Here is a 24,791-nt window from a genome sequence, read left to right as displayed (position 1 = left end):
ATAGCGAATCCACCATGGTGCGAGCGCAACTAGCTTTTAAAGAGAATGGGAGATGAGACTCTGATTGGTTTATTGCATGTTACGCCCAAAACACACCCATTACTCATTAAGAGGATAGGGACAACCCTTTTAGACCATGCACCGGGTGTGCCGACCATTCTTCCCATCGTTAAACTAGCAAAAGTGGATTCAGACACGCCCTAAGTGCACCTGCGCCGTATGCTTTAGACCATGTGCTTAGATCGCTAAAAGAGGGCCCCAAAAGTGAAATGAAGCCTCAGATTGAAGAAAATGCAAATTCACGTCTGTACAGTAGAGGGCGCAGCTCAAAAAAACTTTTCAGATGTGCTGCCATTCTGGATTAAATAAGAATAGGACACAGGAGAAGAAACTCTTATTTCAGCAATAAAAAAATAAATAAATAAATAAAATGAAACACAAATGTGATGTTTATCTTAAGTCATTTTTGCTTATTACTATGGTTGAACTGGATTATCGAAAGTCAGCAGCAAAGACATTGGTTAATAAAGTGAGATTAAATACATAAAGTATATTTGTGCTATTTAACATATTTAATTATTGCTGGTTTGTGTAATATTCTGAGTTTGCATTTCAATTTTCTATTCATTTTGAGGTATACTGAATCTTTTTTTGTGCCAGTGAGATGTGTAAATGCTCTACAATAACCATCATGTTCACACAGCGCACACAATTATTGTAATTTCATGGAAAAGAGTGACTAGTAAATTTTTCAAAATGTATTCTTTTGTGTTCCACAGAAGCGATAAAGTTCTATGAGTTTGGAAAGACTTTTCACTTTTGAGTGAACTATCCCTTTAAAGGAGGAAGATGATGAAGGAAGGGGAACAGCAAGAGTGACAGGCAGCAGGCAGGGATGCTGACACAACTGGAGTCCTAATTTCACCAGCGCCTCAGCAGAGGAAATGCGCACACCTCAGGTTTACTGTCCCCCTATTCTTCTGCCGATCCCAGAGGAGAGAGAAGGAGAGAGGGAGAGAAGAAAAAAGAAAACAGAACAAAACCAGCAAAACAAAAAAACAAAAAAGCCATGTGTGAGCGCGATGGCAGGCCGGCAGCAGGAGGAAATGTTGAATGGGAAGAGCCGTGAGGTGCGTGTGAGAGTGAGAGGGCTGACGGCTTCCCACACAGCGCCCTGCAGCACAGCAGCGCAGTAACCCTGCTGAGACAGGCCAAGGGGAAGCACTCCATTCCCCTGACGCAGAGGGTCAAGGCTGGCCAGAGAGGAGGGGTGATCAGATGAGGCTGGGTGGACGTCTTCATTTTGCTGCTGAAATGGGTCGGTGAGCTGAGGATGGTGTCTTGAGTCAGACACTAAACGTGTTGACAGGGCTGAAGCGTTTCTGCTTGAGAGAGAAAGTGTTTCAATGAGTCTCGTGGAAAAACACTGGAAAGGGAATAGGGGCAATAGAAAGGGGTGGAAGATTAAACTAAGAGGATGAAGGTGGTGGTTTGCAAAAATAATTGTTAGGTACAATGTACTTTTACTGCAATTGAGGTGGGATACAGGTGAGTTTATGGACAGGTTTAGTGGTATGGTTAACTTTAAGAAGGGTCAACATGATAATTATAGATGTAATTACAGAAATTAATTATATGCAGGTCTTTTTTTTAAAATATAAGTGCAATATAAAAATGTATAGACACAATAATTGCACTGTATCAAATGATTAATTTAAATGTTAGTATAGTAGTTAAAGACACCTAATATAAAGTGTGACCAAAATATTTATGTTTAGATATTATTTTTATCATCATTATTATTTAAAGGGTTCATTGATTATGATTTCACTTTTTTTTAACTTTAGTTAGTGTGTAATGTTGCTGTTTAATCATAAACAACATCTGCAAAGTTACAACACTCAAAGTTCAATGCAAAGGGAGATATTTTCTTTTACAGAAATCACTTTTTAAGGACTACAACAAACAGCTGGTAGGGACTACAAAGAGCTTCTTCCTGGGTTAGTGACATCACAAACCCTAAAATTTAGTGTTGTTGCCATGCCGTCATTTTACGCCGGAATGCTTCACAAATGAGGGTCAATTCAACGCTGGATTTGCCAGAAAGATTAACATGACGCCACATGCTAGTCGATGAGTTGAATCAACTCCACAGCAACTACATAAATTTATCCACTAACCATTCAGAAATGTCCAGTTTCATTCTAAAAGTTGTAACTTCTTCCTGAGTCTCTCCATCAGTGTCCGACTCCGGTTTGAACAATATAAGGCTGAACACCGTTACTGACAATCCTTATTCTGGCTGCGTGAGATTCTCCAGCTTTGTTGTTGTTGAGCAACTGAAGCATGAGCTGTTAAAGCTCCGCCCTCTTCTGGAAAGGGGGCTGGGAGCAGCAGCTCCTTTGCATTTAAAGGGACACACACAAAAACAGCGCGTTTTTGCTCACACCCAAATGGGGCAAATTTGACAAGCTATAATAAATGATCTGTGGGGTATTTTGAGCTGAAACTTCACAGACACATTCTGGGGACACCAGAGACTTATATTACATCTTGTAAAAGGGGCATTATAGGTCCCCTTTAATATAATAATTTAATATGTTATTATTTGGTATAATAATAATAATAATTAGATTTTTTAACACTACATTTAGAACAGAAGAATGTTTTGTTGATTAGATTTTTATAAAATAATAATAATAATGCTTTGTTACTGGATTGGGGCAAAAACATTTTCTTTTGGAGCAGAAGGTGGGATTTGATGTCTTGGGATAGTGTTTATGAAAAGTGAAGGATGATGAAAAATGGAGTGTGAAGATTCTTTATATATACATATCAGGTTGGATGGCGGCAGGAAAACAGAAGGTTAGTGTGCCGGGGCAGTTGTGATTGCTGATGTGTGTGTGATGTGTTTAATGACTTATTGTGTGGCTGCATTATTGTACTTCCTGTTGAAGGCGAAATGCCTGTCATGAGTCCAAAAGGAAAATGGCGATATCATTAGGCATCCCAATCGGTGCTTACTAAGGGAAGCATCATATTGCTCACACTTAGGGTTAGTAATCTGAACAAACTCCTAACTCTTCGTATTAAACTTCACTTGGGATGGGCTCTTTTTACTTGGGCTAATAAGAATGGACCACTCACAACAAATATATAAATAGTATATTAATAATACTGCAATAACACTAATAAAGGCAGAATAAAATTAATCGATACGTCTCACCAGGATTGAAATTAATCAATATGAAATTTGTGCCTTTATTCACTCTCAAATCAAATCAAAACAATTGCACCCATAGACAGACTTCATAAAATAGGTCAACACACACACCTCAAACGTCAAGACAGTGGGTCACATGACGTGCAAGAACCAATGAGGTTTGAGGAAATGAGAAGGATTATTGTTTAGGTTGTAATATTGCCAACTACTGTAATTTTGTATAGTATTATGTTGAAGCTTGTCTGTTAATGACACATTCAAAGATTTGAGGCTGGTATATATTTATTTGATCAAAAATACAGTAAAAACAGTAATATTGTAAAATATTATTACAATTTAAAATAATCATTTTTAATTTTAATGTATTTTAAAATGTAATTTATTCCTGTGATTAAAGCTGAATTTTCAGCATCATTACTCCAGTCTTCAATGTCACATGATCTTTCAGAAATCATTCTAATATGATAATTTGAAGCTAAATAAACATTTCTGATTATTATCAATGTTGAAAACAGTTGTGCTGCTTAATATTTTTGTGGAAACAATTAAACATTTTTCAGGGTTCTTTGAAGAATAGAAAGTTCAAAAGAACAGCATTTATTTGAAATATAATTTATTTTACTATTTTTTAGTAAAAATGTATTTTATTTTCTTTATTATTATTAATTTAATGCATCCTTGCTAAATAAAAGTATTGATTCCCTTTCTTTGGGACATTCTAAAATGCTTAACGTGGCTTAATGTCCCAAAACAACAACCAGTGAAAAACAATTTTTTCTCACATTTCTCATCATAAACACTAACAATACACAATACGCTAATGCAATGGCACCATAATCCAAACATTTTCTTCCCCATAAAAGTCATTATAAAGAAAACACTTAACGTGATTTAATGCATTAAGACCCAGAGTATAACCCAGAGTATGAACCCAGAGTATAAACGCAAACGTAACACACTAAACTGCACATTAAGTGTTTTCCTCCCAAAAAAAAATTAACGTGCAATTTAGTGCATTGCTTTCATATTCTGGGTTCTTCTGCTTACCTGTAAATAGCACAATCAACCCAATCTCACAGCAATTTGTACGTATTTTACAAGGTGGCTAATTCATAAGAATTCGTACTATCTCACAATTCCTACATTTTTTTTGCTAAATCATACGTATGTTAAGAGTTGCCAAATTCGTATGAATTGGTACGAATGAGTTACCCCTAACCCCTCCCCTAAACCTACCCGTCACTGGGGTTTAGATAAATTATATGAATTCGTACGAGTGAGCCACCTCGTAAAATACGTATGAATTGGTCATGAGATAGCGTTGGTACGCTTTATTAATAAGGTGTGTACTAAATTTGATCCTCAATATCACTGTCTTAGTACATTAAAGCGTTTTTCACGTTAAGCATTTTAGAATGTTCCATTCCTTTACAAAAAGGAGTGTAAATACTAAAGTCAATGTTAAAGCCAAAGTATAGTACTGTATAAGTACTGTACGTGCACCACCGGATTTTTGTAACCACATGTACTTTGCAGTATACTTTGTATAAAGTATACTTTGCAAGGCTGTGCATTCGACTGTGCGCGTAAAAAAACTAAGTATACTTTGGGCTTTAACCACGGCTGTCCAGAAAGCAAACACCACTAATACGTTTGTTTAGAGGCTCTGCGTCCTGCAGAATCTTTTGTTGCTGTGTATTTCAGGATGAAAACGATCAGAGCAGAATTGTAATATGTGTGCTCTGCATATCACCGCTGGCCTAAAATCTCTTTCCCAGCACATCAAGAGCATGCCTGGGGCTGTTCCTGCAGTCCTACAGACACTGTTTTATGTGTTCTGATACATGTGTTAAAAATCAAGAACATGCACTTTCCTTTCAGACGGAGAGGACCCTTGACAGAGAAGAGGAGAATGCTTCTTTGTCTCTAATAAGATCTTGGATGATGTTCAGTCCCCTTCTCCCTGAGTTTTTATGTAACTCATCATTCGCTTCGACCAGGCTCACATGTTTTACGGTATCTCACTGCCTGAGAGTGAAAAACACCATGAAAAATTACTCTAGACATTAAATACGGCATCGACTGGAGTTTGTTATCATATTGAGGACGGCCAGTGAAAGATACATTTGTTATAAAGGTAACATGAGAACTTGGTTCAGCAACAACAGCACAAAAAAAAAAAAAAAAAAAAGGCTACGAGGAGAAGGAGAAACACAGCAGTGAGCTAAATAAACACAATTAGCTTTCATTTAGGTCAAACAGATATGCTGCATCTAACATTCGCCATTTGATTTTGTCTATGCCCGAGATTTGTGTCTAAGTCCGCCCTGTGCCAGGGCGATCTTGCATCATTCGCCCGTCATAAACACATACCGATGCGCTTACAGTAACGGCACAGCACAAATGATGATATTCCAAGCCTTGGGTTTCTTTCCTAAAACTGTTTGCAATTATACATAGGCTTTTTGACTGGACTGGACAGGTCGCACTCCCTCGATGTTAAATTTCCTCTGTGATTGTTAAGAGGATGTAAGTTTGGGACTAGAAGTGGTCAGCATCTGATTTCAATTTGAAAGTGCTTATTGACAGAGTGATCTGTTTAAACTCAGCACACATGATACTGCCTGCATGAGATGTCACCCTCTCGTGCTCTCTTTCTCCCACTCAAACACACACAGCTCTGTTCCCCTGTGTGCTTTAAGCAGAGCTAAACAAATGTACATGCTTGAAACTATTAAAATGAACAGAGATTTTTGGGAGAAGCTTTTAAATACAGAGCATAATATGCATAGCAGTTCAATGGAAGTATGGAAACACATTTGTTATATTGATCGTACACTGTAAAAAGAAAATATACAACTTTTTTTCTTTTGTCAAATCAACTTAATTAATGTGGTTCAGATAACATAATATTTTGAGTTTCTGTTGATTAAACCAATCGCCTTCATTGTATTAACTCATTTTTTTTTATTTCAATTCAACCAACTTACCTTTTTAAGTTAAACCAACAATTCTTTTTTACAGTGTTCACATACTTTATTAATATTGCTATATAACTATTTAATCATATTTGAAAGATAGCATTTTTTATTATTATAAAGTAGGTACAAGTATCCATTTCCTTATAATATTTTGATCCTTATATGCATATGCTTATAACAACAAAACCATATCAATGTTAATGAGAGGTTCTTAAATTAAACTAAATAAATAAATAAATAAATTAGATTAAAAATGTAAGGACTATTACTGAAAATATACAATGTTGTTTACAAAATGTTTTTATGAAAAACTATCAAAACAAAAATTCAGATAATTGTTAAAAAATATTGGTCAGTAAATTAAAGTAAATTATTTTTATTAAAATGTGTATCATCAATTTGAATTTGAGTTCACAAAAACACATCACTTTGCTTCAGAAGACCTTTATTAACCCCCTGGAGTCGTATGGATTACTTTTTTTATGGATGGATGCATTATTTTTGCTCACACTTCCATAGAGCCAGGATATTTTTAAATATATCTCCGATTGTGTTCGTCTGAAAGAAGATAACCTAGGATGGCTTGAGGGTGAGTAAATCATGGGATAATTTTTGGGTAAACTATCCCTTTAATGTTCTTAATTTCCCCATCTAAGATCAGTTTGACCCCATGTCTCGTAATGACAGATTAGTGGTCGGCAACAGCCTCAAACTGATAAGCCAAGTGAAATAAACACACACCTCAATCAATCAGCACATTTCTGAACCACACAAAAGTCCAAAGTAAGAATGGCACCGCCTGTATCCCTCTAAAAAGGGAATGTATGGCAGGAACAGGGCATGTTCTAGCGAGCCGATCAGGCTGCCTTATCCCGGTCCAGTTATAATCAGAGATGACCTCAGCAGGGTGATGAAGACCGGGTTTCCTGCCCGAGTGACTGAGGCCTGAGCTGGCTGTTTCAGGGACTTCCCCCCCCCTCCCCTCTGAACACATTCCCTCATTGCTGAGGTGGGGTTTCCTCAGCTGGAGAACATGCCATGCTGTCACCTTCACTCATATATAGAGGCTTTAAATCCTGGCTGTGTGTACACATAACCTGGGTTCAACAGGGCATTGTGGGGCATTAACTCTCAGAGCTCTGATGCAACGTGCCACTATTAGGCTTGTTTGACTTGAAGCGGCGCTGCACAAACCGATCGGTGTATGACATCAAAGTCACTGATCATACATCATACACCGATCTGTCTGTGCAGCGCTGCTTCAAGTCAAACAAGCTTAATGTCTTGTGTCACGTGACATGCTAAAATCTGTATCGATCTGATCCTGCACAACAGTCAGAACAATATATGAATATAATATTTTCCAGAATTGGGGGACTTAAGTCACATGACTTGACTCGAGACGCAAATGTAAGTACTTAAGACTTGCTTGACTAATGCCTAGTTCAGACTACACATCTTTAAACGCCGGCAGATCGCTGTGCTGTTCAGACTACATGACTTGCTGTGGAGTCTTGAAGTCGTTGTGGTGTTCACACTACATAAATAATCACACACTACATGAGCGGACAACAGCTCTGTCACCCAACGACTCTATCCGGTGTGGTGAAAAATCGAGTTCCCCCAGGAATCACGTGTCCTTTATGCCCCTGAGTGATCCCATTGGTTTAACAGACTTTTAATTTTAGTATTCTTAACGCCTGATTATAATTCCTGCAAAATCACATTATGATTTGTATAGTTTAAAATGCGTTATAATCACCATTAATTTTAAATTACATGGTTCATATACTAGTATATAACTGAAGCTATAGGTTGTGAAATCAAGCATTTCTCATTCTTACTGTTTTTTAGTTAGCTTATGTACTAGCATATCATATATCAACCCGATTAGCCTGCTAGCTTAGCTTATATTAGGTATGTTTTTTGCTTCCAATATCTGTTTCCAGTTTGTTTTATTATGGAATACATAGGCATTCATTTTATATTTCAAAAATGTTGTTTGTGCACTTAATGTAATAAACATCATACAATAGTAAAACAGGTTAATTAGTAAAGACATCATAATAACATCTTTTGATCAGGCATTACCGCCTGGGTCCTAAAAGAGACCCGATTCCTGGAGGGGACTCAATTTCTCACGACACTGGATCCCAAACCATATTTTATCACGAAAACACACACTAGAAGTGGAACAGGAAATGACGCGAAACAATATATAAAACACATTTTTATTCACCTCCAGTTTTCATGAGCAAATGATAACTGAAATATTATACGCAAGTGCCCCTTACAACATTTTAACATTCTCATTTTTCAGTACAGTCATTTTCTCCATTCAGTGATACGCCTGATGAATTAATTACACAAAAGTTAGCCTATTCGTGTTTCGCGAAGAGAAACGCATGGACTGCAAACACATTACCAACCAAACAAAAACACATTCCATCCATGAGTGTTGTAGGAAGTCGCGCTCACGCTGATATCTGATGATCAGTAGCGGTTCACTAAATAAATTCATTCATTTAATAGGCTACCTATTTACAATAAGTACTTAACTCACAAATAACTATTAAAAAATAAATTTACTAGAGAATAGGATGACTAAAATCAGCTTGTAAATGCTATCTCATGAAACAATGGCGAACTTAAAGGTAGGCTACACTGTGTTATTTCATCAGTCAATCGTGAAAGTGTGGTGGTTCAAAGCTTTTTCAATTCTAGTGAGCGCGCAGACGTAAAATCTGAGCGAGAGCGAAGCCATGAGACCACTCTAGATATATTTGCGAGCGCACGTCCAGTTTTGTGCTAGAGTGAAATAAATCCGCCTGTGAGCAGACAGATTCGTTACATATATGCGTTTGCGCATTACAATAATGTACTCTCGACAACTGTCATTAAAATAATGCCATAGAAACAGCCTCAAATGAACTATAAAAATGAGAAAAAGGTCGTGTCTGAACGCTGCAATCTAAAACTTACTGGTTAAAATGAATGGAAAATATCTCGTGTTTTTCCGTGGGTGCTCGCCATTTCAATGGGTGCTCGGGATCGACGCCTGTGCTCTCATTGGCTGTTGTGCATCTTCGGAAAACAAATTATGATATTTTTGATGAAATCTGAAAGCTGTCTGACACCTGCATAGCAATTTAACCACCACTTTCAAGGTCCAGAAAGGTACTAAAGACATCGTTAAAACAGTCGACGTGACTGCAGTGGTTCAACCTTAATGTTATGAAGTGACGAGAATTTTTTGTGCGCAAAAACAAAACAAAAATAACCACTTTATTCAACAATATCTTCTCTTTTGTGCCATTCTCCTACGCTGTTTACGTTCAGCGCTTGCAGGTTCTATGTCTGAACAGGCAGCTCAGTATTGGCTGACGCTGTTCATGTGATCAGCACGACGCATGAGTCAGCAATAATGAGTCAGCGTTCTGACATAGAAACTGGAAGCGTGAAACGTAAACAGCATAGGAAAATTAAGGTTGAACCACTGCAGTCACGTTGACTGTTTTAACGATGTCTTGAGTACCTTTCTCGACCTTGAAAGTGGTGATTATATTGCTGTCCATGGAGGAGTTAGACAGCTCTCGGATTTCATCAAAAATATCTTAATTTGCGTTCTGAAGATGAACGAAGGTCTTACGGGTGTGGAACGACATGAGGGTGAGTAATTAATGACAAAATTTAAATTTTTGGGTGAACTAACCCTTTAATGTGTCACACTTGTGAATTTACTATCAACTGTTTTATCTTCATCATTTTTCTTATAATTGCTAGTATAATAATAATTCAAAATTCTAATAATTATAAATATGTATTACAATAAATTATATTATTATTATTAATAATATTACAGTGTAAATGTATAATTAAGAAAGTTCATGTCTGAGGGAAAAATATAAGTATAAACTCTACTTGTTTCTGTTTGGTATTGCGTTCACTGCGACTTGAGACTTACTTGAAACTTGATTTTACAGGGACTTGAGACTTGTGACTTGCTCTGATATTTTCTTTATTTGATGAATAAATTATTTTTGATACATCTACATTTTGTGTCTTAAAAAAAAAAAAATCACTTCTCTCCTTAAATCTACCTACCAAACTTGAATGGCACTAAGACCCTTTACTGTGAATCAAACATGCTGTTAAGTATAAAGTATATCTCTGATTATTTTTCTGAAACATGTAAGATGCTCTTTTAATCAATAATTTCCTTGCATTAGGAAACAAAATACCCAAACAATGAAAATGGCATATCACAGGGACCTTTTAAACTTTGAGCTCCATTGTCAAATCATAAAAAACAACATTTTTGAGCCAGATTTTATTCAAAATATTGACCTTGAGACAAATTAAAGGTTAAAATAAATGGTTGGTTTAATATTTTGTTGTCTAATGCAATGACATTAGTGCATTTTAAATTGTGGTTTAGGTGTCCAAATACATTAGCACTTTTGTTACAATGACGCCCTCTACTGATTAATCCAGTCTAAACTAAAACCTGCTCATGCAACACACAGTAGGCCAAAATACTGTCCTTATTTTGCAAAGTGTCATATAGTGAACGCATTTTTATTTTATTTCATTTTTTTATTCCTTATCATGATGTCGAGACGAGGCTTAATATGCTGTTTTACTGTAACTGTGGTCAGTAAAACAAAGTCGGTAACAATAAGTGAACTGTGAACTTCAGGTTAAGTCAACTATTGTCATGATAAGGTTACATTATTGACCTATTTATCTACTTTTATATAACTTAAATTAAACTTGTAAAATAAATAAATAAATAAATAAACTTGTAAAAAATGTGACTATTGTCAAAACTAAACATTAAAGTTGTTCATAAAATCTGTCAAAACAAAATATCAGAACTGTTAAAAATGTTTGTTCAGAAAATTAAAAATTATTTATTTAATAAAGCTGTTTGACTGCCTTACTGCTGAGCTGGGTCATAAAAACTTCACTTCCCATAACGCCCTGCTTCACAACAGAAGCGGTGGGCTGTGCATGTCATTTCCGCGAATCGGTTCTTTCGAACAGCGTCTGGAATCAACCGGTTCTAAAACGATTCAGTAATTTTATATATATATGTGTGTGTGTGTGTGTGTGTGTGTGTGTGTGTGTGTGTGTGTGTAAAAAAATTACTGAATCGTTTTTAGAACCGGTTGATTTTTTTTTTTTTTTTTTTTTACACGTTACCGCGTAAATATGTCAACAGATGACTACAGACATCTGCCATATAACATGCTCTTAAACGTTTCAATAACGCCATATATGTAGTCACAACTGTTTTTTTTTTTTATATATATATCAAATTTCGTGTATGGCTGCAACAAACTGAACTAGGATACGTCTACTAAACATTCGATATTTGTTTATCTGTATGTAAATAAATCTACAAACAGTTAACTCAAACATTTAAATGTCATAATTTACATACCATTACCGCTTTTAAAGTAACTTACTTTTCCAGCGCTCTCGCTATCAGCTTACTCTTCTTCACGTCTTGGCTCATTTACGAATTAAACATACTGAAAAAGACGCTGTTCTTGGTTTCCTGTTAGATGTTGACTCGAGAACCACTCTAACCGATTCAGTCTGATTCGTAAAGGAATCGTTCACACCGATTTTATGAACAGGTTCATTTGATTCTTTGAAAAGATTCGACTCAAAAGAACAATTTGCTCGCGAATCGGACGTCGGTACATAACAGTAGAGAGCAGAGAGAAAGGCAGTGGATTCCTCTCATACTGCCACTAAAAGAGTCACACACACACAGAGACGGGCTCATTTTCCCCACATAAATGGAGGCACGACCATCGGGCGCCATCAAACAGCCCTAAACCTGTAAACATGGCGAAGGACCAAGAAGTGGAGCGCATCGCAAAGAAGCTGGACAAAATGGTGCACAAGAAAAACACCGTAAGTGTGACACATTTCCTAATTCCTACAGCATCTGAAAAACGAATGGGGGGAACTATTGATTTAATCCACGCATTCGTTTCTGTTTGTTTTCGTTAAACAAGCACGAGATCTAGTAACTGTGATTATCACCTGTTTCATCCTCATCCAGACAACCGCCGGTCTTGTATTGGACAATCTTTATGCACAATCACACATTTGGCGTTTACTCTCACGTTTGAAGCGTTTGTGTACTGTGATGAGCTGGCAGCTGGTTGTTCTCCAAATTTCTCCAGCGCAAACAAAAGACTCATTTATCCAACACTTCACACCAGTCAGTCCCAGTTTTGTCCCCAAAACACAGCATTTATGTGCAGTCTGGCTGTGTTTTTATATGAACCAACCTATAGTTGAAGAAGCCAGTGTTTACTACCGCATTTGAGAAGTTGTTGTGTAACTGTCTCTTCTCCTCCATGTGTTTTTATCTTCAGGATGGTGCCATTGACCTGCTTCGGGAGCTAAAGAACATGAAGATGTCTTTGGAGACCCTGCAGGTATCTTAGCTGGACTGGAGACAGCGTCTGTGGGCAGAGCATGTGCTGTTAGATTACATAATCATCTCGTTCTCTTCCAGTCAGGGAAGCCCATGCTGCTTTTCTTATTGGCTGTGTTTGGAATGGCGTACTTCTCGTATTATTTCTGCAGTGTGTAGAATGTAATCTGTACTAAGTATACAAAATGTATGTATGCATGCATAGAATATCTGGATAAACTACTACATGTGTGTAGTGTAGTACAGTGGTTCTCAACCACATTCCTGGAGGCCCACCAACACTGCACATTTTGCATGTCTCCTTTGTCTGACACACCCATTTTAGATCTTTGAGTCACTACTAATGAGCTGATAACCCTAATCAGGTGTGTTTAATTAAGGAGACATGCAAAATGTGCAGTGTTGGTGGGCCTCCAGGAATGTGGTTGAGAAACACTGGTGTAGTATACAACAGAACATATTGCATGGAATATACCACAATGCAATGTGCTCGACCTTACATTTCTGTTGTGATCAATCAATCCTGTCTATTTTTGGACTCACCATTTGATTGCATTGCCAAAATTTGCAGCATTTTTAAAAAAAACGCAAGAGAATTTATACATTTAAAATAAATAATTAATTAAAAAAAGAATATTTTTATGCCTTCGACGCATAGGTTGCATACTTTTTCATATGTTCTTTAAGAAAACAGTAGACCATGTACACAGTGCATACTGCAGTATGCTAGTATTCCGTTCTGAACAGAGCCAGTGTCGATGCGTTTTTCAAATGTGGTATTCAGTACATTTGCTGCTGTCTGCTTTATATGCATGTTATATGAGTGCATTTACTGTAGTATATGGATTCTGTCAGTATGGATGGAGTTAATGTACAGACAAACAGACCTTATTGGCCCCTGAGGAGAATTTCAAACACAATAGAGCAGCTACACACAGAAGAAAAATGAATACACTGGGGAAACACGTCTGTGTCTTAAGGCCCACTCACACCTAGAATAATAACTGTAAAGATAACTATATTAGCGTTCACACCAGCGAATGATATCGAATGATTCTAAGCACACGTTTCAGTTTCAGTCATCTGTCCCTTTAAAGAAGGACGGATTCTGGATTCTGATTGGCTGTCAGAGTTTTTATCGTTCTTCAGCTATAAAAAATCGTTTTGAAAGTGATTCCAACAATATAATTCCTCTGTGCCGTTATAGTTGTGGTGTGGACTCTGCTATTCTTTTATATTTATTTAGGACTTGTTTATAGTTATAGTTATCGCTTTTGTTGTGAATGGGCCTTTAGTCTTTTCAGATCAATGCCTGGTTTAATGTGATTAAAACGGTAAAGGATATCGTGCCTGATACACAATGTACTAAACTTGTCAAAAACTGAAAATCTTAAGCGGACATTTGCTCATTCTTTTATTTACTTATGATCCCCTCTCTCATTTCATAGCAGAAGAGTGACCAGTTAAGCAAATCTTTATAATTGGTTACCAGATGGTTATTTTTAACAAAATGTACATAATAAGTTGCAATATATATCATAATTTGGATGATGTGATGTGTGTTATATTTATTATAACAAATGTGATCTTCCCACTGTTTCATTGTGGTCCACTGTGCAGTCGACGCGGATCGGGATGTCAGTGAATGCGGTGCGGAAGCAGAGCTCGGATGAGGAGGTGCAGACGCTGGCCAAATCACTCATCAAGACCTGGAAGAAACTGCTGGGTACTGCATCTCCATTCACACTCAGACAGCTTAAAAAAGACAGTTTAGATGAGGGTTTTCCTTATTTCAGAGTGAATGACAACAATTGAGAAAGAGACTGAAGAGTTTCATTATAAAAAGTGGTGGGACAAGGCTGCTGTCTGTTTGATTTCTTGCTGTTATTATATTAAGGAAGTTAACTTGGTGGTAGTGAATGCAATGAGCGTGTCTGATGTTAAAGCTGGACTGTGAATCTTCTTTTATGTAGATGGTTCTGAAGGTAAATCAGAGGAGAAGAAAAAAGGAGGATCTCCTCTCCAGTCCTCGTCTTCTAAAGACTGTCCTGGATCCAGTGACACCAGGTGTGTGGGATCTAACCATTAAAGTCGGCAAGAAGTGAAAATTCATCCTATTTTCTAAATGCATATTATATATCTTATTGTGAACAATTCGATGGAAGCATGTTTCCGCCACTGAATTAAAAAAATAAAAAAGGTAATTGCGAATTTTTATCCCACAATTCTGACTTTTTGGAGTTGAGATATAAACTCGCAATTTTAAGAAAGTGTCAGAATTGTGAGCTGATGTTTTTCCTCAGAATTGGACTTTATATCTCGCAATTGCAAGTTTATATCTCGCATATCTAAGACAAGAAATCAGAACTGCGGTTAGGGATGTTCATTTCGGTTAATCTTCATGACCGACAACCGATGCTTGTTAACGGACCATTAACCGTTAACTGATAAGATTTGAGTGTTAAATTTAGTATTAAATAAAAATAGAATTGACAAGTGTCTGTGACAAACAATAAAACTTTTTTTTGTAACCCTACTTGCACAAACAGCAGAACAACAGAACATGAGGATTCACACATTGTCAAATTATCACACACCTGCACGGTGAAAGTTAAAGGATTTGCGCGCTTGACTGTGAGACATGGAGCCATCACTTAAAATAACTCCAAAACAACTTAAAATACTCCGTCATACAGATAAGAGTAATACATCATAAAACTAAACTAACTAAATATCTGCTATTTGTGTATACTCACAATAACAACAAAATGTTGTGCTTTTTTAAAATAAAGAAAGCAATCAGGATGAGCTTTCTGCCGTCTGTCTCCATCTTATAAATGAACCGAAACTCAGCATATACCTGCCCCACAAATACAAATTTATCTGTTGAAAGCTTGAAATTTCTAATCTTAAACTAACCAGTTCACATTGAAAACAGATACTCCCTGATTATGTAATCTGTATGAAAGTTGCATTTCTCTCCAAAGGCGCATCCACTGTCCTGCAGAGATGAGAGCTTTGTCAACTTCACAGCCGACACTGACATAGAAATCACCAGTTTATTAATAAGTTGTTAAACTGTATCCTTGCTATTTTTTTTCTGACACATTCATTACTTTCATCGGTGTTTTGCACCAAGCTTTATGCATGAGTTTGAGCACGGAAAATTCTTACTAACAGTTAACGGTTAAACTTGTATTTGTAAAAAAGTCAGAAATGCGAGAGATAAACATGCAATTGCGAGAAAAGAAGTCGGAATTGCTGGATATAAATTCGTAATTGCGAGAAAAAAATCAGAATTGTTTTAGATAAACTTGTAATTGCGAGGGGAAAAAAGTCAGAATTGCGAGTTTGTCTCGCAATTGCGAGGAAAATGTCAAAATTGCAGGATATAAACTCGTAATTGCGAGGAAAATGTCAAAATTGCAGGATATAAACTCGTAATTGCGAGGAAAAAAAACTCAGAAATGCAAGAGATAAACTTGCAATTGCGAGAAAAGAAGTCGGAATTGCTGGATATAAACTCGTAATTGTGAGAAAAGAAGTCGGAATTGCTGGATATAAACTCGTAATTGTGAGAAAAGAAGTCGGAATTGCAGGATATATACTTGTAATTGTGAGGAAAAAAGTCGGCTGCGGGATATGAACTCATAATTGCAAGAAAAAAGTCAGAATTGCTGTCTCGCAATTGTGAAGAAAATTTTAAAATTGCAGGATATAAACTTGTAATTGCGAGAAAGGAAGTCGGAATGCGGGATATAAATCTGTCATTGCGAGGAAAAAGTCAGAATTGCAAGTTTATATCTCACAATTCTGACATTATGACAACAGTGAGGGGGGAAAAAGTCAGAATTGTGATATAAAAAGTCACAATTATCTTTTTATTTATTTATTTTTTATTCCACGGCAATTCCATACAATTAATCTGTGCATGTTTTATTTAAAAAAATAAATAAATAAATAAAAGACCACGTAACAGTTAGGAACGTAAAGTAGGCACTATCTTCAAGCTACTTGTCACTAGTGGTTGATTGGATATGGATTTACTAAATTTACTAAAATACATCATTTGAAAATGAATCACTATAAAAAATAATGTGGAAAAAATAAACAGATTTATACTATAGATAGCAACCTCTTGATACTTGAATCCTATTATAGTATTTTTTGAAAATAAAGAAATTGTTTAAAAAAAAAAAAAAAAAAACAAATATAAAGAAAGCAAATACTTTTTTGTATGCTAAAAGTGTTTTTGTGTTTTTACAATACATATCATTATAAGCGGTTTTACGAAACGGTGAAATGTTGTTACCCCATGTTGTCTAGTAACAAACAAGAGACACCAAAAACTCCCACCACCCCAGTCACCCCAAAATTCACCTCCTTCCCACCTGCACCCGTCACGACGGACAGTGTGCGCACCAAATGCAGAGAGCTGCTGGTGGCGGCCCTACAGACTGATGGTAAGCCCTGAACAAATTAAGCTGAGTAAGTAACTGCACTGTGAAATTTACTAAATAAAACAAGTTTAATTTTGCTCAAATATAAATGAAAGTTCATTGCACTTAATTAAAGTAAGTTACATGAACTCTTACTGTGAAATTAAGTGAACTAAAATGTTGAAATTTAAGTGTTATAAAATGTATTTTTGCAATAAATGACTAAAGGGGTAGATCTGTTAAAGTTTCATTTTCATGTTGGGATTTAAAATTTGAGTTTACTAAATTCACTTAAATTTTAGATACACTGTGTATTTGAATAGTACTTTTCAATACTTCAACTTGAATAGTATTTTTCAATATTTCAATAGCATTTTTAAGGGCCTAAACATGCTTGAAAACTCATGAAACTTTGCACACGCGTCAGAAGTGGTGAAAATTACGTCTGATATGGGTTTCAGAATTAGGTGTGGCAAAATGGCTCGATAGCGCCACCTAAAAAATTTCAATTAAGCGCCCTTCGCGCTACATTTCACGTACAGGTATCAAATTCAGTAGACAGATGTAACAGCCCAATACCTACAAAAAAGCCTCGGGTGCAAAATCTGTAAACCCAACAGGAAGTGAGATATTTTGAATTTTCTCTGCAAAATTTTGGCAGTTTTTGCCATTTCCAGACTTTGTACTTTAGCGAACTCCTCCTAGGGCTTTAATCAGATCAATGTCATATTTGGTCAGTCTAATCTAAAGGCCTTTGAGACGTTAAATTGCGAAGATCTAGAGTTTTCGCTGAAGGGTGTGTCCGTTGCGGCCTGACAAATTTTGATGTTTTGCCATGAAACAGGAAGTTGTTGTAACTCAGGCATACAATGTCTGATCTGCTCCAAACTTCACATGTTTGATAACAGTCTTGGCCTGAAGACATCTACATGGCAATATTCAGTTACAGTCAAAGCGCCACCTGTTGGCAGCAGGAAGTGTGGCACTTTGAAATGACTTTGCCATATTTCCCTTGTATTTACTCGCTTACATGCATGTCACCCATGTCACGGGTGGCGGTGAGCCTGGGTGCGAGGGCCCTTTCATCGCTGCTTGCAGCTTTAATATTTAGAAATACAATTTTTTTTTTTTTTAGTGAACTCAAATAAAACATGTTCACATTAGTCATAAATATAGATTTTGACAAGACCTTAAAAATGCTTTAAGGCATCAAATGATTTGAGTTAAAGTAACTTATTGGGTCTTACTGTGTGGACCGTGTTATTTGTAGTTTATACAACCCGAATTCCGGAAATGTTGGGACGTTTTTTAAATTTGAATAAAATGAAAACTAAAAGACTTTCAAATCACATGAGTCAATATTTTATTCACAATTGAACATAGATAACATAACATGTTTAAAGGGATAAATTGTACACTTTTATCCACTAAATGAGCTCATTTCAAATTTGATGCCTGCTACAGGTCTCAAAATAGTTGGCACGGGGGTAACAAATGGCTGAAAAAGAAAAATGTTGAAAAGATTCAGCTGGGAGAATATCTAGCAACTAATTGTTAATTGATATCAGGTCTGTAACATGATTAAATAAATTATAAAAGGTATGTCTTAGAGAGGCAGAGTCTCTCAGAAGTAAAGATTGGCAGAGGCTCTCCAATCTGTGAAAAAGTGCGTAAAAAGATTGTGGAAAACAATGTTCCTCAACGTCAAATTGCAAAGGCTTTGCAAATCTCATCATCTACAGTGCACAACATCATCAAAAGATTCAGAGAAACTGAAGAAATCTCTGTGCGTAAGGGACAAGGCCGAAGACCTTTATTGGATGCCTGTGGTCTTCGGGCCCTCAGACGACACTGCATCACTCTTCGGCATGATTGTGTCAGTGACATTACTAAATGGGCCCAGGAATACTTCCAGAAACCACTGTCGGTAAACACAATCCGCCGTGCCATCTGCAGATGTCAACTAAAGCTCTATCATGTAAAAAGGAAGCCATATGTGAACATGGTCCAGAAGCGCCGTCGTGTCCTGTGGGCCAAGGCTCATTTAAAATGGACTGTTTCAAAGTGGAAAAGTGTTCTATGGTCAGACAAGTCCAAATTTGACATTCTTCTTGGAAATCACGGACGCCGTGTCCTGGAGACCTTCCAGTGTGTCATCAGCATCAGTTCAAAAGCCAGTATCTCTGATAGTATGGGGGTGCATAAGTGCATACGGTATGGGCAGCTTGCATGTTTTGGAAGGCACTATGAATGCTGAAAGGTATGTAAAGGTTTTAGAGCAACATATGCTCCCCTCCAGATGACGTCTATTTCAGGGAAGGCCTTGTGTATTTCAGCAGGACAATGCAAAGACACATACTGCAGCTATTAAAACAGCATGGCTTTGTCGTAGAAGAGTCCGGGTGCTGAATTGGCCTGCCTGCAGTCCAGATCTTTCACCTATAGAGAACATTTGGCGCATCATTAACTGAAAGATGACCACGAACTCTTCAGCAGCTGGAAACCTATATCAGGCAAGAATGGGACCAAATTTCAACACAGACATCTTCAGACTGTTTTGAAAAGAAGAGATGCTACGCCATGGTAAACATGCCCCCTGTCCCAACTATTGTACCAGGCATCAAATTTGAAATGAGCTCATTTTGTGCATAAAATTTCTCCGTTTAAACATTTGTTATCTATGTTTTATTGTGAATAAAATATTGGCTCATGTGATTTGAAAGTCTTTTTTAGTTTTCGGGTTGTATGTAATATATGTAATTCTATTATATTTGCCCCTGGTTTAACAGACAAGGCATAAGTCTAGTCCTAGACTAAAATGCATATATCCTAGGGCATGTTTATAAAAGCCACTTAAATGTCCTAATTGAACTAAGGCCTAATCCTGTTTTAATCTAAGCCCTGTCTGTGAAACCAGGCCTATCTGTATTTTTATTCAAAGGGTTAGTTCACCCAAAAATGAAAATGATGCCATTTATTACTCTCTCATGTCGTTCCACACCCGTAAGACCTTTGTTCATCTTCGGAATACAAATTAAGATATTTTTGATTAAATCCGATGGCTCAGCAAGGCCTGCATAGACAGCTATGGTACTTCCTCTCTCAAGATCCATAAAGATACTAAAAACATATTTAAATCAGTTCATGTGAGTACATTGGTTCTACCTTAATATTATAAAGTGACAAGAATATTTTTTTTTTGTGCACCAAAAAAATAAAAAAATAAATGAATAAAAAAAATAACTTTTTAACAATATCTAGTGATGACTGATTTCAAAACACTGCTTCATGAAGCTTCGGAGCTTTACGAATCAAATCAGTGGTTCAGAGCACCAAAGTCACGTGATTTCAGCAGTTTGGCGGTTTGATACGCGATCCGAATCACTGATTCGACTCAAAAGATTTATAACGCTCCGAAGCAGTGTTTTGAAAGCAGTGGTTTTTTTTTTTTTTTTTTTTTTTTGTTTTTTACATTTAAATAAATTATTCTCTGTATGTATTTCTCAGGTGATCACCAGACAATCGGAGTAGACTGTGAACACCTGGCAGCACAGATTGAAGATTATATCCTTCTCATTACGAAAGATAGTTAGTAAAACAGTAATGTTGTGGAATATTTTTGCAATTAAAAAGAAATAAAATAATTTTTTATTTGAATATATTTTTGGAAACCATTTAATGTGTCCTTTCTGAATAAAAATATATTCTTTCAAAAACAAAAATGAAGTGTACTGACCCCAAACTTTTGAACGGCAGTGTATAAAATGTTGGTGATTTCATATTTTGCTTGGTAAAATTTATTTTGAATACACAAAAACTCTGTAAAGAAAAGGATGAATTTTGCCTGCAAATTTTGTAGTTACAACATCTACCAGCAGGGGTTGTGACCTCTTACCTCAAACAGTGCAATGTTTTGATAGCGCCACAGTGTTTACACTTTTTATTGAAATCCGCCAACAAATGGTTTACTTACAGAAGTCTCTGCATAACTGCGAAAGGAGAAAATATTTGAAAAACTGCTTGCTTCTCCTTCAAAGGAGTACGTAAAATAATGACTTTGTGCTTCCTTGACTGGACTTCATGACACACGTATCTACCAGGAGTTCAAATCCACTGACATGAAGTACAAGACCAGACTGAGGAGTCGCATTTCCAACCTCAAGGACCAGAAAAACCCAGACTTACGGCGGAACGTCTTGTGTGGCAACATCTCGCCAGACCGCATCGCCAGTATGACCGCAGAGGTACGTTTGGATTTGATTTTTGGCTTGAGAAATGTTAGTCACCATGGAATTAAAATGAGAATTCTTATTTTTTTTATATTGCAGTATTTATTATAAATAATTAATCTATGCACATCATTATTATTTTTTTTTTTTTTAATTCACATGCCCTTGTAATCTTCAATCAAAATAACTTCCCCTCCCTCCTGCAGTGTCATCTCTTCTTTTCTCTGATGACGTGTGTACTGGTGTGAGGGCGGGACAACCTGTCACTCACATGAGATCCACCAATAGCAAACCACAACCATCCAATTAATTCCCAATTGACACAATTAAGTCCCGCCCTACATTGATTTGAGAAGCCATTTCACTCGAAAATGTCACAATAGGGTAGAAAAGATTATCGCAAAACCATTTAAAGGGTTAGTTCACCAACTTAAGCCAAAAATGAATTTTCTGTCATTAAGTACTCATGTCGTTCCACACCCGTAAGACCTTCGTTCATCTTCAGAATGCAAATTAAGATATTTTTGATGAAATTCGGACCTTTTCTAGACCTTGAACATGTTAATTACGTTGCTTTCTACGGGGGATTATAATTTTTTTTTTCCAAAATATCCTAATTTGTGTTCCAAAGATGAACGAAGGTCTTACGGATGTGGAACGACATGAGTACTTAATGACAGAAATTTCATTTTTGGGTGAACTAACCCTTTAAGGTCTAGTAAATTGCAGCTTCTCTGCACGATGTGAAGTGTGTTTGTGTTAATTGCATGTTTGGCAGGAGATGGCAAGCGCAGAGCTGAAAGAGATCAGAAAAGCGCTGACCAAGGAGTCCATTCGAGAGCATCAGCTCTCCAAAGTGGGCGGCACGGAGACTGACATGTTCATCTGTGGAAAATGCAGGGGCAAGAACTGCACTTACACTCAGGTATGCTGTTACAACATCTCACCAGCGTTTAGGACTGTTTTATTACCAGAAGTCTTTATACTTGCCATCATTATAAAAACAACTATCAATCTGAGCGTGACACAGCAGTAGGTTACACAAGTATTTGTACACTTAAGCCACACTTTAAAAAAGAAAATGAGGGCGGATCAAGTTTCTGAAACACAAACAGCCCCACATTTCTGTGCTCAGAGCAAATTCGCACAAGTCTTTGATCCGTTTGCATGTCTGAAAGGAAGTTCACAAATGGGCTAAAGCTGCATTGAAGCATGAAACAAGCAGGAATGTAATGCGCAATCTCTCCCCACAGGTCCAGACACGCAGCGCAGATGAACCCATGACCACCTTCGTGCTGTGCAACGAGTGTGGAAACCGGTGGAAGGTAAGAATCTTCCTACACACCTGGCAGTGCAAAAGCCATTGGTTGACTGGAGTAAAAAAAAAAAAAAAAAAAACTTATTATGCGACTGATAAACACGTGCCTTGTGTCTTCATGCTACAATGTCGCCACATGGTGGCAGTATTTACTCACTGTAGTCTAACCTCAAATACTTTGAATACTGTATATTTATTGTCTTCTGTTTTCTCTTTTCATAGTTTTGTTAAAGACTAAAGTGAGCAGGATTCTTCATATGAAGAGATGACCTGAATTCATAGTGAAAGGAACTGTTTTTTTTCTTTTGAGGAAAAAAGAATCTGTCTTTTTTTTTTTTTTTTTTTTTTTTTGATACATTCATTTTCATAGCTTTGTAATATATGAGTGTTGCTCTGTAGTTTTTTTTACTGGTGTAATATCATTGCCTTTCATGCACTGCCAATAACTTAGACTTAGTAAGTCAGCTGGCTTGTTCATTCTTGCTTTGCCTTTTGATATATTGCTTGTGCCTTTTTGCTCTGAGTGCCAAGTAATTGCTAAAAGAATTTGTACACATACTATTTTTTTGTTTGTTTGTTTGTTTGTTTGTTTTGAACGTGTGCTTTTCATATGTATATGCAGTTTATGCACTTCGCAGATGATTTATTTAACCAAATCTTGAAAGGTTGGTTGCTTTTCCAGAGTTTAGGAAGTCTTAAAGGATTACGGTTAATATTTGAGTCTTAATGTAGGCGATAGTTTGCTTCTTGTAGACAGCCAGACAAAGAGAAAAACAGAATGTGGTACATGATCGAAGGTTCATATGTATTATATGAATAATTGGACTGTTTTGTCTCAGTAAATTTGACTAGAAATATTTTGTGGTTTGAGTGTTATTGTTTTTTTACTTCATCCTTCCAGACTCACCTGTATGATGTAAAAATACAGTACAAACTAAAGTACTATTGTGAAATATTCCAAATTACGATTACTGTTTTCTATTTTAATATCTAATTCAGTCATGAAACTCTAGAGGGCACAGACTGATAGGTCCTTTACATGCAGTCTGCAATCAATTACATCATTACCGCATGACACAAGCTGATTGGCCTCTGCTGATCCTGCAGCCAATGAGATTGCTTTCTCAACATTTAAATAGTCTGGTTCAGTGTTTGTTGTAGTCCAGTCCTGCAGTGCGCTTTCAGAGTTCCTCTGAGACCCTCCAGCTGCCTAGATCTGCTACAGGATTTATGTATGTCTATTTATGCAGCAGCAGCATATCTTACATGCTCACAGCAGCAATGCTCAACAGCAGCAGCATAGCAGATATAGTCTGCCAAGAACAAATACATTAAAATTGCCATATTCAATAAAATGACATGTAACACAAAAATAACTAAATATATGTTAAAACTATTCTGAGAGTTATGATAATATAATATATTTAAAAAATTTTGGCAAAGCTAAATTTTCAGTGGGTTAGGGTTAAAACCCTAGCCCTAACCCTCCAGTGTTTTTCATCAACATTACATATTATCAGTGTTGAAAACAGTTGTGCTTCCTAATATTTTAGTGGAAACTATACTTTTTTTTTTTTTTTATGAATTTAAAATTCCAAAGAACTTTGGAAGCTTGTTTCCACCACCGAATAAAAAAAATAAAAACGGTAATTGCAACTTTTTACCTCACAATTGTTTTTTTTTTTTTGTTTTTTTCTCACAATTGCGTGATATAAAACTCACACTTGTAAGTTATAAAGTCAGAATTGCATGATATAAACTCGCAATTCTGAGGGAAAAAAAGTCAAAAACAGCTCAAACATGCATTTTAGTCTAGGACTAAGCTTAAGCCTCATCTGTGAAACCGGCGGAAAATGACGCAATTATCTTTTAAATTGATAAGCTTCCATAAACAACAGCATTTATTTGAAATGGATTTTTTTTTTTTGTAGCATTATAAATGTATTTACTGTCAATTTTGATCAGAAAATCAATTTTGATTTAATGCATCTTTGCTGAATAAAGGTATTAATTTCTTTCGATTGCTCCTGTCTGCCTCGCTGCTCAGAGTGGTTTGCCTATGTAGCTCCGTATAGCTTTGTTTTTGAATCTCTTATCATTTCTTGTTGTTTATATCATCATTACCATATATCTAATATTGC

At 36.5% G+C, this 24,791-nt stretch overlaps 1 protein-coding gene and 1 long non-coding RNA gene across 3 annotated transcripts; one reads left to right on the top strand and one right to left on the bottom strand.

Moving 5' to 3' along the window:
- Nucleotides 1-957: 957 nt before the first annotated feature.
- On the bottom strand, nucleotides 958-11,818 carry LOC127504562 (uncharacterized). 2 transcript variants are annotated; one of them, XR_007927403.1, is made up of 2 exons: nucleotides 11,676-11,818; nucleotides 958-1,385 (listed from the first exon to the last, which is right to left on the bottom strand). It is a non-coding gene; the product is annotated as an uncharacterized LOC127504562 (long non-coding RNA). The 2 variants fall into 2 exon arrangements; XR_007927404.1 differs by having other exon boundaries at nucleotides 958-1,382; nucleotides 11,676-11,800.
- Nucleotides 11,819-11,885: 67 nt separating this feature from the next.
- Nucleotides 11,886-23,507, top strand: tcea2 (transcription elongation factor A (SII), 2). Its single transcript, XM_051879326.1, has 10 exons — nucleotides 11,886-12,132; nucleotides 12,603-12,665; nucleotides 14,285-14,390; nucleotides 14,638-14,731; nucleotides 16,991-17,127; nucleotides 20,611-20,667; nucleotides 21,193-21,347; nucleotides 22,111-22,257; nucleotides 22,586-22,657; nucleotides 22,873-23,507. The coding sequence occupies exons 1-10, from the start codon at nucleotides 12,064-12,066 to the stop codon at nucleotides 22,879-22,881; spliced, it is 909 nt and encodes a 302-aa protein (XP_051735286.1). The 5' UTR covers nucleotides 11,886-12,063; the 3' UTR covers nucleotides 22,882-23,507.
- Nucleotides 23,508-24,791: the final 1,284 nt, after the last annotated feature.

Source organism: Ctenopharyngodon idella, chromosome 22 (genome assembly GCF_019924925.1).
Source record: "Ctenopharyngodon idella isolate HZGC_01 chromosome 22, HZGC01, whole genome shotgun sequence".
NCBI classification, from domain to species: domain Eukaryota; kingdom Metazoa; phylum Chordata; class Actinopteri; order Cypriniformes; family Xenocyprididae; genus Ctenopharyngodon; species Ctenopharyngodon idella.
Note: the sequence above shows the minus strand (reverse complement) of the source record. Positions and strands in the feature narration are given on the sequence as shown.

Excerpts from the sequence above, each read along its gene's own strand:
- tcea2 (XM_051879326.1), top strand. The coding sequence starts at position 12,064 with ATGGCGAAGGACCAAGAAGTGGAGCGCATCGCAAAGAAGCTGGACAAA. Across the intron at positions 12,666-14,284 it reads TGTCTTTGGAGACCCTGCAG|TCGACGCGGATCGGGATGTC; the intron begins GTATCTTAGCTG and ends TCCACTGTGCAG. Across the intron at positions 20,668-21,192 it reads GGCAGCACAGATTGAAGATT|GTATCTACCAGGAGTTCAAA; the intron begins ATATCCTTCTCA and ends TTCATGACACAC.